At 51.3% G+C, this 14965-nt stretch overlaps 4 protein-coding genes across 5 annotated transcripts; all 4 read right to left on the bottom strand.

Annotated features, from left to right (window-relative positions):
* Positions 1-9: 9 nt before the first annotated feature.
* On the bottom strand, positions 10-4083 carry LOC147204471 (uncharacterized). The gene is made up of 4 exons (XM_086110814.1): positions 3809-4083; positions 2675-3336; positions 1603-1912; positions 10-869 (listed from the first exon to the last, which is right to left on the bottom strand). Exons 1-4 carry the CDS (start codon positions 3984-3986, stop codon positions 94-96), a joined length of 1926 nt encoding a protein of 641 aa, XP_085966940.1. The 5' UTR covers positions 3987-4083; the 3' UTR covers positions 10-93.
* A 350-nt stretch (positions 4084-4433) lies between these two features.
* On the bottom strand, positions 4434-7480 carry LOC147204470 (uncharacterized). The gene is made up of 3 exons (XM_086112483.1): positions 7335-7480; positions 6682-6894; positions 4434-6133 (listed from the first exon to the last, which is right to left on the bottom strand). Exons 1-3 carry the CDS (start codon positions 7414-7416, stop codon positions 5019-5021), a joined length of 1410 nt encoding a protein of 469 aa, XP_085968609.1. The 5' UTR covers positions 7417-7480; the 3' UTR covers positions 4434-5018.
* A 296-nt stretch (positions 7481-7776) lies between these two features.
* On the bottom strand, positions 7777-11310 carry LOC147204469 (uncharacterized). Its single transcript, XM_086112485.1, has 2 exons — positions 11157-11310; positions 7777-9856 (listed from the first exon to the last, which is right to left on the bottom strand). The coding sequence occupies exons 1-2, from the start codon at positions 11245-11247 to the stop codon at positions 8754-8756; spliced, it is 1194 nt and encodes a 397-aa protein (XP_085968611.1). The 5' UTR covers positions 11248-11310; the 3' UTR covers positions 7777-8753.
* A 527-nt stretch (positions 11311-11837) lies between these two features.
* On the bottom strand, positions 11838-13970 carry il1b (interleukin 1, beta). 2 transcript variants are annotated; one of them, XM_086112488.1, is made up of 4 exons: positions 13815-13970; positions 13402-13600; positions 12742-12903; positions 12127-12629 (listed from the first exon to the last, which is right to left on the bottom strand). In XM_086112488.1, exons 2-4 carry the CDS (start codon positions 13598-13600, stop codon positions 12274-12276), a joined length of 717 nt encoding a protein of 238 aa, XP_085968614.1. In that variant the 5' UTR covers positions 13815-13970; the 3' UTR covers positions 12127-12273. The 2 variants fall into 2 exon arrangements, with proteins under 2 accessions (XP_085968613.1, XP_085968614.1); XM_086112487.1 differs by having other exon boundaries at positions 11838-12903.
* Between the last annotated feature and the right edge of the window lie 995 nt (positions 13971-14965).

The raw sequence follows: 14965 nt of genomic DNA, 5'->3' as shown, positions 1-14965 counted from the left end.
ACCAAAATAGACGCGCTATGAAACGGATTTATAGCGCCCTGGACAGGAAGAAACATACAACGGAACATTTCCCGCTTTTCAAGTGGCTTCTGACTACTGCAAAAGATTTATTCTCTCCGTTTTGTGTCTGCGCATGTGCGCGTTCAAATTGGACCGATGGCGAAACCTTCCGCTGCAAACTGAGCAACTGAAGGGTTTTTCTCCCGTGTGCGTTCTCGCGTGTGACACGAGGTGTGGTTTTTGAGTGAATGCTTTACCGCAAACCAAGCAAAGAAAAGGTTTTTCTCCCGTGTGCGTCCTCATGTGCGAAATCATGCTGGGCTTTTGCGTGAATCTTTTCCCGCAAAGTGAGCAGTGGAAGGGTTTTTCTCCAGTGTGTGTCCTCAAGTGTCGAATCAGAATTGATTTGTTAGCAAAACTTTTCCCACAAACGGAGCAATGGAAAGGTTTTTCTCCAGTGTGAGTTCTCAAGTGTCTCATCAATATGGAGTTGCTGGCCAAACTTTTACGGCAAACGGAGCAGGTAAAAGGCTGTCCGCACATGTGTGACGTTTTCTCGTTGCCAAGCCTCGTCTTCTTTTCAGACCGGTTCGACTCTTTGCCGTCGCTCCTCAAAGATTCGTCGTCTGTGCCGTCGCCATCTGACAGCGGGGCTAAAAGGTCGTCTGGTGGCGGTGCTCCACAGTGGTCTCCACTTGGACTCTGACGATGAACCTGGGATGACTCGGGTGGTTTGTATTCGCTTGTGTCACGCTCCGCACGGGCGGCGGCCAGTGGCAACTTGCTGACGTGGGCCTCTTCCTCTTCCCCCTTAATGCGGGGGGGCTGCGGATGCTCCAAATCGGAGCTCTCCCCGTGCTGCTGGTCGTCTGCGAGACACAAGCGACACGGTTTTGGCTCACGCGCGGCAGTTATCGTGTCATTCTCCCACTTGAAGTTATTGATTCCAACAAGAGCATTTCATCTTTTACACACACACACACATATTGTATGTAGATTCTTTTGTTTTTTTAATTCAACTTCGGCATGCTGATGAATTAAATTGCGGAAGGTCGGAGTGTTACTGAATGACAGGTTTATGTACTTATATATTTAACGTTTGCACAATGTTACCATGGCCTACAATATTTAGGTCTACTTTTCCATTTATTTTAAATAAAGTGACGGTAAGCTGCCACATGTTTACGTTTTGGTTTCACATAAATCTGCAATTCATGTTTTATCAAACCGATATCTCATTAAATCTAAATATTTTCCTCCTATGCATTCCAACGGAGGTAGACCAATTTATTTTTCTTCATTGATCGGATTTTACCGCTTCTTTGAACCGAGTTTGACCCGTCACGTGACGCCAAGGCAGCGCTTCGATTGGGTGATTGTGAAAATGACGACGCAGCCCAACGCGCTTTTTTTGGTTTTCTGAATTTAGGCAAGTCGCCTCCGTTGGACGAGAAATGAGCTAAAATTGAAAACATATCACTCTTAACCTTCGGTCCTTACTTTATTCGTACAACTGACGTCACGAGTACGTTTTTTTGTTCGAAGCTCTTATTCGGTCATTTAAATGTGAATGAATGCCAAGTCAAAGTGGAGTGAACAGACCGTGGACACGTAGCAACATTTGAGTCTTGCAAACAGCTTCCAGGTGTCGTCGGTGTCGCTCGCTCTCCTCTCTGGCTCGACCAAGTTGCTCCTCATACGACGCGATCGTTCTTTCAAACAATCCAAAGATTTCGTCGGCGGCGGCAATCAGTCGCTCCCTTACCAAATCTTTCAACATCTCGATGTTGTTGAGAGTACGGCGACCTAGAACGATGTCCCTCGTCGCCCTGGGATTTTGGCCCGATGTGCTAAGAACATCCGCCTTTTCTTCTTCGATGGTGCTTTTACGGCGACACTGCAAGTTGGTATTTTATACGGCCGCCATCTTGCGGCGGTGTAGACTGCGGCTCAAGATGTATACAAAACAAAAATAATTCAACGCAACGCTTTTGCGGTCACGCGGCCGCCATCTTGCGGCGAGATTTAACGCGGCTGGAGACCAGTGCGGACGAGAAATCACGTGAACATCCAATGTACTTTGGAGGACACTCGGCGCTCCATTTGGGCTCTCCCGAGGAGCTAAGTGCGGGCTTCTTTGACTTTGTTCACGTGGTCCTCTTAAAAACTCGATGAGAGAAGAAAGCAGCTCCAACCCAAAGTAGAGGGTTGGCGTTCTTTTTTTGAAATTTGATTTCAGTCCAATTGCGTCCGAGCATGTGTGATCCCTGCGTTTGTGTTGTTTCAGCAATGTCTTCATCAGAGATTTTTGGGAAGGAGAACGGAGAACGAGAAGCCCCCCCCCCACAGACCGACAAAGCAAGGACGAAAGAGGGCCCAAGGAACGCTCGGCCGGCGTTTGCTAGGAAGGTATAGAAATAACAACTATGAGCGCCATGATCCCGGGCTGGACGCAGCCGATCGTTCACATTCTCAATTGAGGAAAAACAACATGAAAAATAAACAGGAGAGCTTGGAGTGTCCATTTTTGATATCGATGACAGTTTGACACACAACTAAGCAGCTGGCCCGTTTCTAGTTGGAAGGATCACTTACTTACATAGGACCAAATCCTTACCGGTTAAGATAGCAAAAGTGAGTCAGGACGATGGATGACTCCCATAAATTATGAGACATGGACTCTCTCCGTGTTGTGCGTGCGCATGTGCGCAGTCAAATTGGAGCGCCGGGCATAGCTCCCGCCACAAATTAAACACGTGAAGGGCTTCTCACCTGTGTGTATTCTCATGTGTGACACCATGCTGGGCTTTTGGGTAAAGCCCTTCCCGCAAAATGAGCAGCCAAACGGTTTTTCTCCAGTGTGTGTCCTCATGTGCGAAATCATGCTGGGCTTTTGCGTGAATCTTTTCCCGCAAAGTGAGCAGTGGAAGGGTTTTTCTCCGGTGTGTGTCCTCAAGTGTCGAATCAGTATTGATTTTTTAGCAAAACCTTTCCCACAAACGGAGCAGATAAAATGTCGTTGGCATGTTTCGGAAGTTTCCTTGTGGCCAAGAGTCCTCTTTCTGGAGGGTTTGTTGTCACCGCGGCCAGCAAAAAGCTCGCGCGGGTCCGCCGCTGTTCCTTCACGGCGGGCTCCTTCGCTCGGAGGCCGATGAGCAAGCAGCGGCGACTCGGGTGCTCTGTTGTCGTCGCCGCGGCCGCCGTCTTCAGTCTGCGCAGAGAGGGCAGGAAGCGCAAAGTTGCAGACGTCAGCCTCCTCCGCTTCCTCCTTAACACGGAGAGGCCTCTCCTTGACCTCTTCCGGGTGGGTCGGCAGTGGATCGTCGTCCTTGACATCTGCGGAAGGTGAGCAACGCAAGCGCTCTTTGGCTCACGCGCGCCAAGTAGATTGTGAAAACGGTTTGAATGGTCACGAACTGGTTTTTCTTGTCGCCATCGATTTTTGAACACGATCGGCATTTCTTTGTGGCGAGGAAGACGGTTCGGTTCGGGACCATTGCAATTCTTGACGAACGCCTTGAACGCCGGACGCCAGCCCAACACTTTTTGTTTTTTAATTCCAATGAAAACATGAAGCGCGTGAAATGGAACCAAACTCGCTTGGGGGAAGAGAAATCTCTTCTCGACCGACGGATAGAAAATGAAGCGTTCGGAGCGTTTCGCAAAGCGCTTTCGGCGTCTATTTTCCGAGACTTGAGCCTCCGGCGTTTTCATGGTGGTCAAGAAAGAATACCGGGAGAGCTTTGGCGTGGTGCGGCGCGCTTGGAACAACGAGTTTGAAAGCCGCTCGAGGCGGCCGCCGACTGACCTTCGCCGCGGATCCCAACCGGAGTCTCGCGAACGGCTTCCAGTTGTCGTCGGCGTCGCTCGCTCTCCTCCCTGGCTCGACAAAGTTGCTCCTCGTACGCCGCGATCGTGCTTTGGAACAGGCCGAAGATTTCGTCGGCGGCCGCGAGCAGTCGCTCCCTCACCAACTCTCTCAACATTTCGATGCTTTAAGACAGCTCAAAAGCAAACGCCGGCGGCTGGGGGGGGGGGAGCGCTTTGCTCCTCGTCGTCGCTTCGGCGTTCGCAGCTTGGCCAACGTTCGTCTTCCTCCTTTTGTGTGGTCTGCAAAACAGCGCGTGGGCGCCACCTAACGGACCGGAGTGTAGCCAAGCAAGTTTCATATTTCCACCGGCAGAGATGTGAGTGTTTTCCATCGTGAGCATATCACAAAAGATCTACACGGTCGTCACGGCACGCGCCGCGGTCTCGAGCAGAAGTTGCTCCAATGCGTGTCTTACCGAGCGCTTCTTTTGCAAGCCGCTACTTTAGGAAGTGTTCATTTATGTAGCCTCACGAGTTCACAGCCGCTTCGATTTAGAAACACCTGACAGACACCAACATTGGCAAAATTGTTTCGTCAAAAGAAAAAAAAAACCCGAAAGAAATTGCCTTTGCGTGTTTTTAATGCAGATTCAAGCAAGGCACAATCCCGCGCCAAGGCTTTTGGCCACAGTTCCATCTGCGATGTTTGTTTTAAAAGACAGTACACATGTGGCGGACGCCTTCCATTTTGGCAACTTCGCTTGATCGTTAGGGAGCATCCGTCCATCCCTACACGGTCGGACAAAAGTGAGTGACGCCACTAGCTGGCGTACTCGAGGGGCAACTGCTCGAGATGGGGAAGGAGCTGCACAAAGGTGTTTGGTGTCGATGCGCGAGAGGGTTCCATGCTTGGTGACCAAAGCGGCGACGTGACTCCGAGGCACGAGCTGATTGGCTCCGCATCATGGCCAATGTTTTGACCGTCTCGCGCGCCCGATCTTAGTGTTGCGTCTGCGAGAACCGTTTTTGTTAAAGCGCAAACTTTTTGGGGGGGTGAGTTAAGCTGCACTGCGACTCCTTGAGGGTTGAGGCCACGCCTCCCACGTAAGGGGAGATTGTCACCTTCCGCCGGGGCTTTCTGCTCCCCATGAAGCGCGACGCTCGAGGGATCACCGCATATGGTTTGAGGTCGGCCGGTTGGAAAATCTCTACTGTCCCTTCTCGTGCGTCCGCACGTGCACGGTCAAGCTGTTCTTGTGAGCGTAGCGTTCGCCGCAAATGGAGCAGCCGTAGGGTTTTTCTCCCGTGTGCGTTCGCGTGTGCGTGACCAAGTGCGACTTGAGAGAGAAGGCTTTGTGACACAGCGAGCAGGCGTAAGGTTTCTCCCCCGTGTGCACTCTCAGGTGCGAGCTCATGTAATCCTTGCGGGAGAAGGTTTTGCCACAAAGTGAGCAACGGAAGGGTTTTTCCCCGGTGTGCGTTCTGGCGTGTTTCACCTCGTGCGACTTGTGAGCAAATCGTTTACCGCACAGCGAGCACTGGAACGGTTTTTCTCCGGTGTGCGTTCTCATGTGCGACGCCACGTGCGACTTGTGAGAGAAGGCTTTGGCGCACAGCGAGCAGCTGAAGGCTTTTTCCCCCGTGTGCGTTCTCGCGTGCGATATCAGATACGGCTTGTGGGAGAAGGTTTTACCGCAGGTGGCGCAACTAAAGGGCTTTTCCCCGCCGTGCGTCTTCAAGTGCGACTCCACGTGTTCCTTGCGCGAGAAGGTGGTGCCGCAGAGTGAGCAACGAAAGGGTTTCTCTCCGGTGTGCGTTCTCCCGTGAGAGTCCAGGTGCGGCTTTTGGGAGAAGGTTTTACCGCAGGTCGAGCAAGCGTAGGGCTTCTCCCCCGTGTGCGTTCTCATGTGTCTAATCAGATACTGTTTGGCAAAAGCTTTTCCGCAGACCGAGCAGGTGACGCGCTTTTTGCACGTCGGGGCGGTTTCCCGCTTGCCAGGAGTCGTCCGCCTTTCAGAGCCTTTCGACCGCCGGTCGTCACTTGGACGCTCCGCGCCGCTCCCCCAAGTTTCTTCTGGGTCGTCACTGTCCGACAGGGGCGCTAGGAGCTTGTCTGAAAGCGGCCCCCCCGCGCGCCGCTCTCCACGTGGACTGCCATCACGAAGCCGCGACCGCTCGGGTCGCTCATCTTCATCATCTTCACTCTTCACCACGACGACAGTCAGGGGGAACGCGCCGGCATCGGCCTCCTCCTCCTCTTTCGTGCCGACGGGGAGCGGAGCCGCCGGCTCCGGAGCGGCGCTCCCTCCGAGCTCCCGGACGTCTGCAAGACACGAACAACGCGGACGGCCGATGAAATTCTCACGTCGCAGAAAATGGAAAGTCCTTTTTGCGCAGCGTTTCCCTGCCGCGTCCGAGGCCTGTCCCTCGCCACCAGCCCCGCTGCCTTCGACATTGACGAATAGAAAGCCAGACGAATTTGATGTACGGCTGAATTTGCCCAAGTATCACCCCACCCCCACCCGCCAAAAAATGAAGGAAATGAATAACATTTGTGGTCGCTGCACAGGTACGCAGCAAACGAAATTCAGGACTAACAGAGGGAGACTGAATGGGTAAATCCGACTAGTCGCCACTTCCAGATCCCCGGCCTTTCTCAGATGCAAAAAAAGATAGAAATAAGGGAAAGCTGCAGACAGCGCGCACATCACTAAGTAACGCGTGTTGATAAATCCCGCTTTACCGATGAGCGAATTGTATCTTAAAAAAAAGCAAACGTCTCACAATCCATGCCTGCTGCGCACGCTCTGGCCTATTGGGGGCAGTGTGGCACACGCATGGAGAAAAACGTCGGTTCCTGAGCACGGTCACCTTTGCGGTCCGCGACGCTCCTCAAAGGTTCTTGTGCATCATCGCGATGACACGGTGGAGGCGAGAGCTCGTCTGGCGGCCACTCGGCCGCTCTGTCGTTCTCGTCTTCGGTCTTCACCACCACCACGCTCGGCGCCAACTTCTTTTCCTCCGCTTCTTTTTTTTCACGAAGGGTTTGGGCTTCTTCTCGGCAACCAAACAGCTGCTGCACATCTGCAACACAAGCGGCACACATTTGAGCCTCCAAACACCATCTGGTTGACTTCTCAAGTTCCACCCTACTCCGTATCCAAAACCGTGGCCTTCATGGGAGTCATTATCAATATACTGTATTGGGATTTTTAGGGGGGAAATGAAAAACGCTATCATCATTTTGGAAAACGGAAGCAACTCTGTTCGTGTTGGAAAAGCGGTTAGGACTGCGCGACTGTCCGTGTTTTATGTTATGTGTTGTGTTTATTATTTTACTTTGTTAACTGTTTTGTTAAGCGCTTTGTTACAGCCGCCGCTGTTGTGAAAGCGCTATATAAATCAGCATGTATTGTATTGTGTTCTAAACACGACCGTTTTTTTTTTTTTTTGCGGGGGGGTTGGCGTGATTATCGAGCGAAATGCGTTAAATGAGCAAGCAAGTTGAAGACGAGCAAACGCACCTTGTGGAATTTGAGTGGAGGAAATTGTTGCCCGTTGTCGCTCGAGCTGCTCCCTCGGTCGACAAAGTTCACTTTTGGACATACTCGAGTTATTTGTTAGCAACGCTTTCGCCCCCTCACCCTTGCTGTGGCGTCACCAACTTCCGTCTTTTTCCTTCTTCGCCGGTAATTGGCACGTCCCAACGCGCCCATGACGCACAGCCGCCATCTTGTGGTGGTATCGCCCGCTTTTTTTTTTTTTTTAAATTAACTCAGACAAACGAAAAGCACAAATTAAGTAATGGTGTAGTGTTACGCGTAAAGTGAGATTTAATGAGAAATAATTATTCCTCAGCACCCCTAAAAAGGGTTCATTTCTGGACACTGAGTTCCTTGACATGAAATGGTTTCTTCCACTTTTATTGATTTCCCAACATAAAGACATTGGTCTAAAGCCCTCACGTCAATGTCTTTTTTTTCTTAACTAAAACGGAATCGTTTATCGATGTACAATTGAAAACATTGTGTTTGTTTTGTTGAGAAAGGTTTGCTAAACAATTAACCCAAAATCAAGAGTACATAGTTCAGAATAGCGGCTCAAGATGAGAGTAGAGGGAGGAAAAAAGGGGCTGCGAAGAGCTCATCATCCAAAATGGTCTTTATAGCAAAGAATAACATCACAAACGGCACGCAGACCAACCGCATTCACATTCGCACCTCGGGACAATGTCGGTTGTTCAATCGGCGTGCCACGCGTGTTTTTGGAACGTCGGAGGAAACCCACGCAAGGGAACACGCAAACTCCACGCAGAGAGGCCGGAGCCGGGATCGAACCCGCACACTCTGCACCGTGAGGTCGACGCGCTAACCACTGAACCATCGGGGCGCCTTGTCCACATCGGCCGATATGAAATCCCTTGCGATAAAAACTTCAGCTGTATTGCCCGGTCCCATTTTGCAACTTCATGGTGTCATGTCATGAGCACTTTGAGCCTGGATTATCCATCCATCCATCCATTTTCCGAACCGCTTGATCCTCACTAGGGTCGCGGTGGGTGCTGGAGCCTATCCCAGCCGTCTTCGGGCAGTAGGCGGGGACACCCTGAATCAGTTGCCAGCCAATCGCAAGCCTGGATTATTTTGTAGTTCATTTGATTAAGAGTAGTGGTACAGTATTTACAAAGTCTAAAACTCACGGAGTTGTCAGTTTCAATTGGCATATTTTTTTTCATGTTTTCACAAATGAATCTCACGTCGGATTGAGTTGTTTGTGTTTCGTTTTGAACCGCAATTCTCACTTGCAGATCAAGCAATGCTTTTTTTTCGTTCGCGAAAATGATCAGCCATCGGAGAAATGGAAACGCCATGAATGAAAAGTAGCGGGGCTATCGCTTACTCGGTATCGGTCCGATTTTGAGCCCGGTCGCGACGATCAAACGTTCACTCTTTGCCTTTGCTGTGCGTTTGCATGTGCGCAGTCAAATTGGCCCGCAGCGTGTAGCGTTCAGCGCACTGGAGGCAACCAAAGGGTTTGTCCGCCGCGTGCGCTCTCACGTGTGCGTCCGGGTGCTCCTTTTGTGAGAAAGTTTGACGACAGAGCGAGCGACTCCGGGGTTTCTCCGCAGCGTGTCTCCTCACGTGCGCCACCAGATTTGACTTGTGAGAGAAGGTTTTGGCACACAGCGAGCAGCTGAAGGGTTTCTCTCCCGTGTGCGTTCTCAGGTGGGATTTCACGTGCTCCTTACGGGAGAATGTCTTGGCGCAAAAAGGGCAAGGGAAGGGTTTCTCCCCCGTGTGCGTTCTCAGGTGCGACGCCAGATAGGGCTTTTGAGAGAAGACTTTACCGCAGGTCGAGCAACGGTAGGGTTTTTCTCCCGTGTGGATTCTCATGTGCGAGTCCATATTCTCCTTTTGAGAGAAGGGTTTCCCGCAAAAGGAGCAAGTGAAGGGTTTCTCTCCCGTGTGCGTTCGCCGGTGCGATTCCAGATGCGGCTTCTGAGAGAAGGCTTTACCGCAAGTTGAGCAAGCGAAGGGTTTTTCTCCCGTGTGCGTTCTCATGTGCGTCGTCATGTGTTGCTTCTGGGCAAAACCTTTGGCACAAACCGAGCAACGAAACGTTCTCTGACGCGGTCGCGGCCTCGGCTCGTTGCCGAGCGCCGTCTCTTTTTCGGAGCCCGTCGACAGTCCGCCGCGCCCTTCGCCGTCCGCCGCGCCGCCCAAAGGTCCGCCGCCGGCCATGTCGTCGCCGTCCGACAGGGGCGCCGGGAGGTTGCGCGCCGGTGGGCCTTCGTCGCGACGAAGACGCGAGGCCTCACGCGGCTCGCCTTTGCCGTCTCCGCTCTCCCGAGGGACGCCGGTGGGTGGGAACCCGCCGACGTCGGACTCCAGCTCCTCCTCTTTGACATGGAGGCCTTCGGGCTCCTCCTCTTTAAGCTGCCAGGGGGGGTGCGGAGCCCGTTCTTCCGCTTTGACGCGGGGGGACCGAGGATCCTCCTCTTCCTCTTTCACGCGGGGCGACAGAAGACCAGCCGCTTGCCGGATGCCTGCAGAGCGCGAGCGACAGTTTGGATGGGGCAAAGTCAACGCCGTTGCGAGTACACACAGCGGGCCATCGCGGCGCAATGAGTCGTGTGGCCGCGCTGACCGAGAACAAGGAACTTTCATCTTGACTTGACAAATACTTTAGTTTACTTACTAATGACAATAGCGCTATGACCATCTTGTCTACTTTCAGTTTAATTAGGTTGAAGGTCTCTTTTTTTTGGGGGGGGGGGTGCGAGGGCTGAAGCAACAGCCGAAACTGTCAGCTTTTCTTTTCATGGCAAAAACACCACTGTCTGGGAAAAGAAGAAACCTTAAACCTTACGGATTACAAGTTACTTTATGAGTTACATTCAAGAGACGCCACAACCTCGCCGAACATTAAATTGTCAAGCTCATTGGAAAGTAAGTCTCGAAAACGAAGCAAGTATGATCAAGCGTCATCAGCGTTAATGCTGCACGGCTCATGTTCCGCCACGTCGTTACGTTCCATTTTATACTTCAAAAAAAGTCTCCACGTGCCTATTGGAATGGCAGCTTTTTGGGATCTAGGCCAGGAGACCAAGATCCATCCATCCATCCATTTTCCGAACCGCTTGATCCTCACTAGGGTCGCGGGGGGTGCCGGAGCCTATCCCAGCCGTCTCCGGGCAGTAGGCGGGGGACACCCTGAATCGGTTGCCAGCCAATCGCAGGGCACACAGAGACGAACGACCATCCGCGCCCACACTCACACCTAGGGACAATTGAGAGCGTCCAATCAGCCTGCCATGCATGTTTTTTTTGGAATGTGGGAGGAAACCGGAGCACCCGGAGAAAACCCACGCAGGCCCGGTGAGAACGTGCAAACTCCACACAGGGAGGCCGGAGCTGGAATCGAACCCGGTACCTCTGCACTGTGAAGCCGACGTGCTAACCACTGAACTACCGGGCCGCCGGAGACCAAGATCTTTCACTTCAAAGCTTTTTCTGCCGTTCACGTGACCTCGAGTGTGTCGCGCGGCCACAAATTGTATTGCACTAATTGTGACTTTCGGGTCGAGGCGACTCGAGTAAAAGTAAAAGGTTGCTCTCGCTCAAAGGAGCTTTTCGGTGCTTTTTAAATATTTCCTCTTCCCATTTTGTTACTTCGCACCATTTCTTTCGTCGCGAGCAATAAAATTAAACTTGACGTCAGTTCTTCTTGTACATGACCACGACTTATGTTTAGTACACGATGCCCCCGCCTCCCTCTTTTGGCCACTTTTCCGCCAGGGAGAAAACGTTTTAATTGAGCAAGCAGAAGACGAGTGATGAACGCACCTTGGATCCTTTGGGTGGACGAATCTCCGTCGCGTTGTTGCCGTCGTGGCTCGCTCCGCAATTTCGCTCGACAAAATTCGTCTTGTGACATTTTCACGTGGCCCTTTGGGGCGATTTTTAGAGCTTTCTCCCTCGCGCTTTATCTCATCCTCTGCAGTCGACTCCGCCTCTCCCCCCGACCCCACCCACATTTTCTTCTTCGGTGGTGGTTTCACGGCAGCCAAGGGCAGCCGTGACACCGCGCGGTCGCCATCTTGCGACGGTAACGACAAGCGAAAGCGTGATAGAAATAAACACCGTATACATTCATCCAATAAACAATTTCAGAAAATAAACAAAACAAATCGGTGTCGTAATACAACGAAAACAATAAGAATGGAGTGATATTACCAGGGAGAAAATATTTTTTCAAGATAAGTGACATTTATGAAAATAAATGGTTTTTTAAAAAGATCTGTCATATAAGAAAAAATCATGTATTTTTTCTGGCGAAAAAAATACCGCTATCACAAATTACCCCCCCCCCCCAAAAATATATATATACAGTATATGCTGTATATAATTATGTGTGTTTTTTTTTTATACTTTCTATGCCTATCTGTCAAATTCTGTCTGAAATAGAGTTGGTGGCTGCCACTGTAGAAGATGGATGGATGAATGAATTCCGAGAGGCGAACATGCTGAGTGGTAAACAGGTCCACACCGCCACACTTTATTCCACCACGAAAACACAAACACACATTGATTTGTATCAATAAATAAATAAATAGATAAATACATATAAATACTGTGGTAAATACTTATGTGAATACGAAAGCAAGCCAGATGAGAAAAAAGCGCCCCTTTTTTCAGTAGTCCGTTTTTTCCTTCATTCTGTCACTATTTTCATAGGTGACCCTCTCAATTCGTCTCTCTAATATGTCAACCTTTGCACATGATTTCTACATGAGTGTCCTTCGCCGCTTTTGTGAATACAACGATTGCATTGGCATGAATAAATAGAATAGGCACTGCGTTTTGCATTCAGTTTTGTTTTTCCTTCCGAATGGCGAGACGTGGCCCTTTTTGCGGGCTTGAGCACGTGTTGATTCCCTCCCTCCTCCAAGTTTCCGAAGCTCTAGTTCCGCCTCTGGATGTGGAAGGTGAAGTAGCGGTCGGCGGTGCGCCGGCGCATCTCCACGGGCATGTCGTCCTCCTCGGCCGTGCTGATGAACCATTTGGGGAAGCGCGCCGACGCCAGGGTGCTGAGGCTGACGCCCGAGTCGCGCTTGTAGAAGAGGAAGCGCAGCATGTCGTCGTCCGAGGCCACGCTCGTCAGGCTCCGCCGGTCCTCCACCGGCTCCAGGTGCAGGGCGGGCCTCTCGCCCTCCCGGTGGCACGACAGGAACAGGTTGGTGCCCTTGATGCCCAGGGCCACCGGGCGGGCTTCGGCGGCGGGGGACGGATGCGCGTAGGTGGACATGTTGAGGTGCACTGCCATGCGGAGACGGAGACGGAGACGGAGACGGAGCGGGTGAGACGGCTTGCGTGTGTTTTCTTTTTCCGTTCGGCATTCCTGTGACTAAGCACGTGCGTGGGAGCAGACCTTTGCGGTGACCGTTTCCTCCCTGCAGCGTGACGGCGTGCAGCTCCATGCTGTCCCTGAGCAGCACCAGACTCTTCTTCTGGCCGTCGCTCACGCTGCACTCGTACTGGCCCGTCCGGATGAACCGATTGCCCGGAGCTCGCCCCTCGGGCATGTGGATCACTGAGAGAGGGGGGGAAAAAAAAAAGGTTGACTTCCACATGCTCATTCGTCGGGCACACGGCAGGGTTGTCAAAGTTTTTCATCACAGCTTTGATTTCGTTTCCATGGAATGAATTTTTCGAGCGAGTATATTAGGTGGAATTCTTTTCCCCACAAAATTTCCGTTTTTGTTCTTTCAGTCGTCATTCTGGAGCATGTGTCCGGGGCCAGACCAAAACGAGTCAAACTATCCGTTGTCGAAAGGGGAAGTCGCGTGCGGAATCGTCTCCGCAACAAGGGGTTCCCGCGCCGGTGCGAATACGGTTCTCAGATCAGCATTGAATGAAGAAGAAGCATCAGGCCGTCGTTGTCCATCTCGCGGGCCGGCCAATTGACCCCGCCGATGGACCGGAAGGCGCAATCGCTATCGGGATTATCCTACGACTACGTCGGCATGGCGCCGGCGGCCTTTCGAAGGACACTCCAGCGAGTTTGGTGGAACGCGTCCACGGGGCCTACCTTCCACAAAGTCGTCCGTCATGATGTCCAGGAAGCGTCGGGCGCTGATTTTGCGGCGGAGGGCCACCTCGGCGCGGCCGCCCTTCAACCTCTCTACGGCCACCACCAGGTTGACCACCTGCTTCATGCTCGGGGGGTGACGGGAGACCTCCAGGCTCAATCCCGCCGGCATGATGGGGCATCTCGTCTCCGCGGCCATCTGTGTGTGTGGGGGGGCGGGGGGGGGGGGAACACACAATGCGATTGACCATTCTGGCTGCTGTTGACCGTCACATCGGCATATTCGCCATGTTTCTTGGAGTCTTTTGCTTGTCGTTTGACTTGAATAGTTTCATATGATCCCGCAAGCCTCATTTTGCTGCTTTTTGCCTTCCACTAAAAGAAATCCAATCAATCAAATCAAAGTACAGTACCTTTTCTTGGTGCGTGTCGTCGGTTGTAGTACTAGTAGTTGTAGTTGTTCTCCGGTTGGAGCGCTGAGCTCTCGCTGTGGTTAGGGTTGTGCTTGCGTGTCGAGACCTGAGTGCTTTTATGCACCTTTGCTACCAGCCGAGGAATTTCCCCTTGGACACACAGGAAGTGGGACGGTCCGCGACGGCGACGTCACGCCGCCGTGACGCAACACTGTATCGTCAAGGTGAACGAGTGGGATGGTGAAATCGGGGAGGAGGATGGGAAGGCAGCGCATCCACGCCGCGCCTCTTGGAGCCCGGATCCAAGAAAACACTTCAGCATGTCACCACTGACAGGAACATCGACATTCGTTTGTTGGCCCGTGAAATAAATACATGATGTCGCATCTCCGAGAAAAAAACAACCGGATACGTATCTGGATACGTGGGGCGCGACACCGTTCGAGAATGGAACCGTTTCGATATCGATTCCATAGGGTCATCATCGGGTGCCCTACGATTCGAACAACGATATAATGGGAAATGGAACCGTTTGATGGGCAAAAATATATATATTTTTGCGCGTATTTATATATATATACACACACACATTGGCAAGAACATTTTGGACTTGACATCCCTTAAATTCTTTTTTTTTAAAGTTAAAAAAGAAGTACAAAGAAATACAAAAAATACAATCCAACTTCTCACAAAATTCAGACTTTTTCCTATCGGAAAATATGACTTGACAAAACCAATCTGGTAATATTTCCATTTTTTTCCCTTGAAGAAGGTCGTAAGGATGTAACATTCGGGGGGGGTTTATTTTCCTCGAAATGTTGGAATTTGAACTCCAATTGTTTTTTTTTTAGATCATCTTTTCTGAGTGTTGCCCTCCAAAATAAGCAGGAGGAGTTTTTCAGAATGTTTTCTTGTACTTCCGCATCCTAAGGGTTGAGGTTCTTTTGATGCAAGTAAAAATTCCGTCTATTTGGGGTTGTGTAAGTGCGGACGCGTTGACGATTTCACCACCAAGAGGTAAGCCGTGACTCTGCACATTCTTTCCTTCCAGAGCTATTTCAGCTTTTGGCTGCAGAGACCCGGACGTGCTCTGAAAGATACGCAAGCACTCTTCTGGTTTACGATGAGACCTCGCACAAGAACCAAGACAG

The sequence above is a fragment of the Hippocampus guttulatus genome, chromosome 5 (genome assembly GCF_054856545.1).
Source record: "Hippocampus guttulatus isolate MCC_2025c chromosome 5, RoL_Hgut_1.0, whole genome shotgun sequence".
NCBI lineage: Eukaryota > Metazoa > Chordata > Actinopteri > Syngnathiformes > Syngnathidae > Hippocampus > Hippocampus guttulatus.
The sequence above is the reverse complement of the archived record's forward strand: the minus strand, read 5'-3'. Positions and strand labels throughout refer to the sequence as shown.

What these genes read in the sequence shown, in the direction of transcription:
- il1b (XM_086112487.1), bottom strand. Translation starts at nt 13,600, where the DNA reads ATGGCCGCGGAGACGAGATGCCCCATCATGCCGGCGGGATTGAGCCTG. An exon ending in GACGGACGACTTTGTGGAAG is followed by an intron (nt 12,904 to 13,401) that starts GTAGGCCCCGTG and finishes CCCCTCTCTCAG; the next exon opens with TGATCCACATGCCCGAGGGG.
- LOC147204470 (XM_086112483.1), bottom strand. Translation starts at nt 7,416, where the DNA reads ATGTCCAAAAGTGAACTTTGTCGACCGAGGGAGCAGCTCGAGCGACAA. An exon ending in CTCCACTCAAATTCCACAAG is followed by an intron (nt 6,895 to 7,334) that starts GTGCGTTTGCTC and finishes CTTGTGTTGCAG; the next exon opens with ATGTGCAGCAGCTGTTTGGT. An exon ending in GAGCGTCGCGGACCGCAAAG is followed by an intron (nt 6,134 to 6,681) that starts GTGACCGTGCTC and finishes CGTGTCTTGCAG; the next exon opens with ACGTCCGGGAGCTCGGAGGG.
- LOC147204471 (XM_086110814.1), bottom strand. Translation starts at nt 3,986, where the DNA reads ATGTTGAGAGAGTTGGTGAGGGAGCGACTGCTCGCGGCCGCCGACGAA. An exon ending in ACAACACGGAGAGAGTCCAT is followed by an intron (nt 1,913 to 2,674) that starts GTCTCATAATTT and finishes GCGGCCGTATAA; the next exon opens with AATACCAACTTGCAGTGTCG. An exon ending in AATGTTGCTACGTGTCCACG is followed by an intron (nt 870 to 1,602) that starts GTCTGTTCACTC and finishes TGTGTCTCGCAG; the next exon opens with ACGACCAGCAGCACGGGGAG.
- LOC147204469 (XM_086112485.1), bottom strand. Translation starts at nt 11,247, where the DNA reads ATGTCACAAGACGAATTTTGTCGAGCGAAATTGCGGAGCGAGCCACGA. An exon ending in GTCCACCCAAAGGATCCAAG is followed by an intron (nt 9,857 to 11,156) that starts GTGCGTTCATCA and finishes CGCGCTCTGCAG; the next exon opens with GCATCCGGCAAGCGGCTGGT.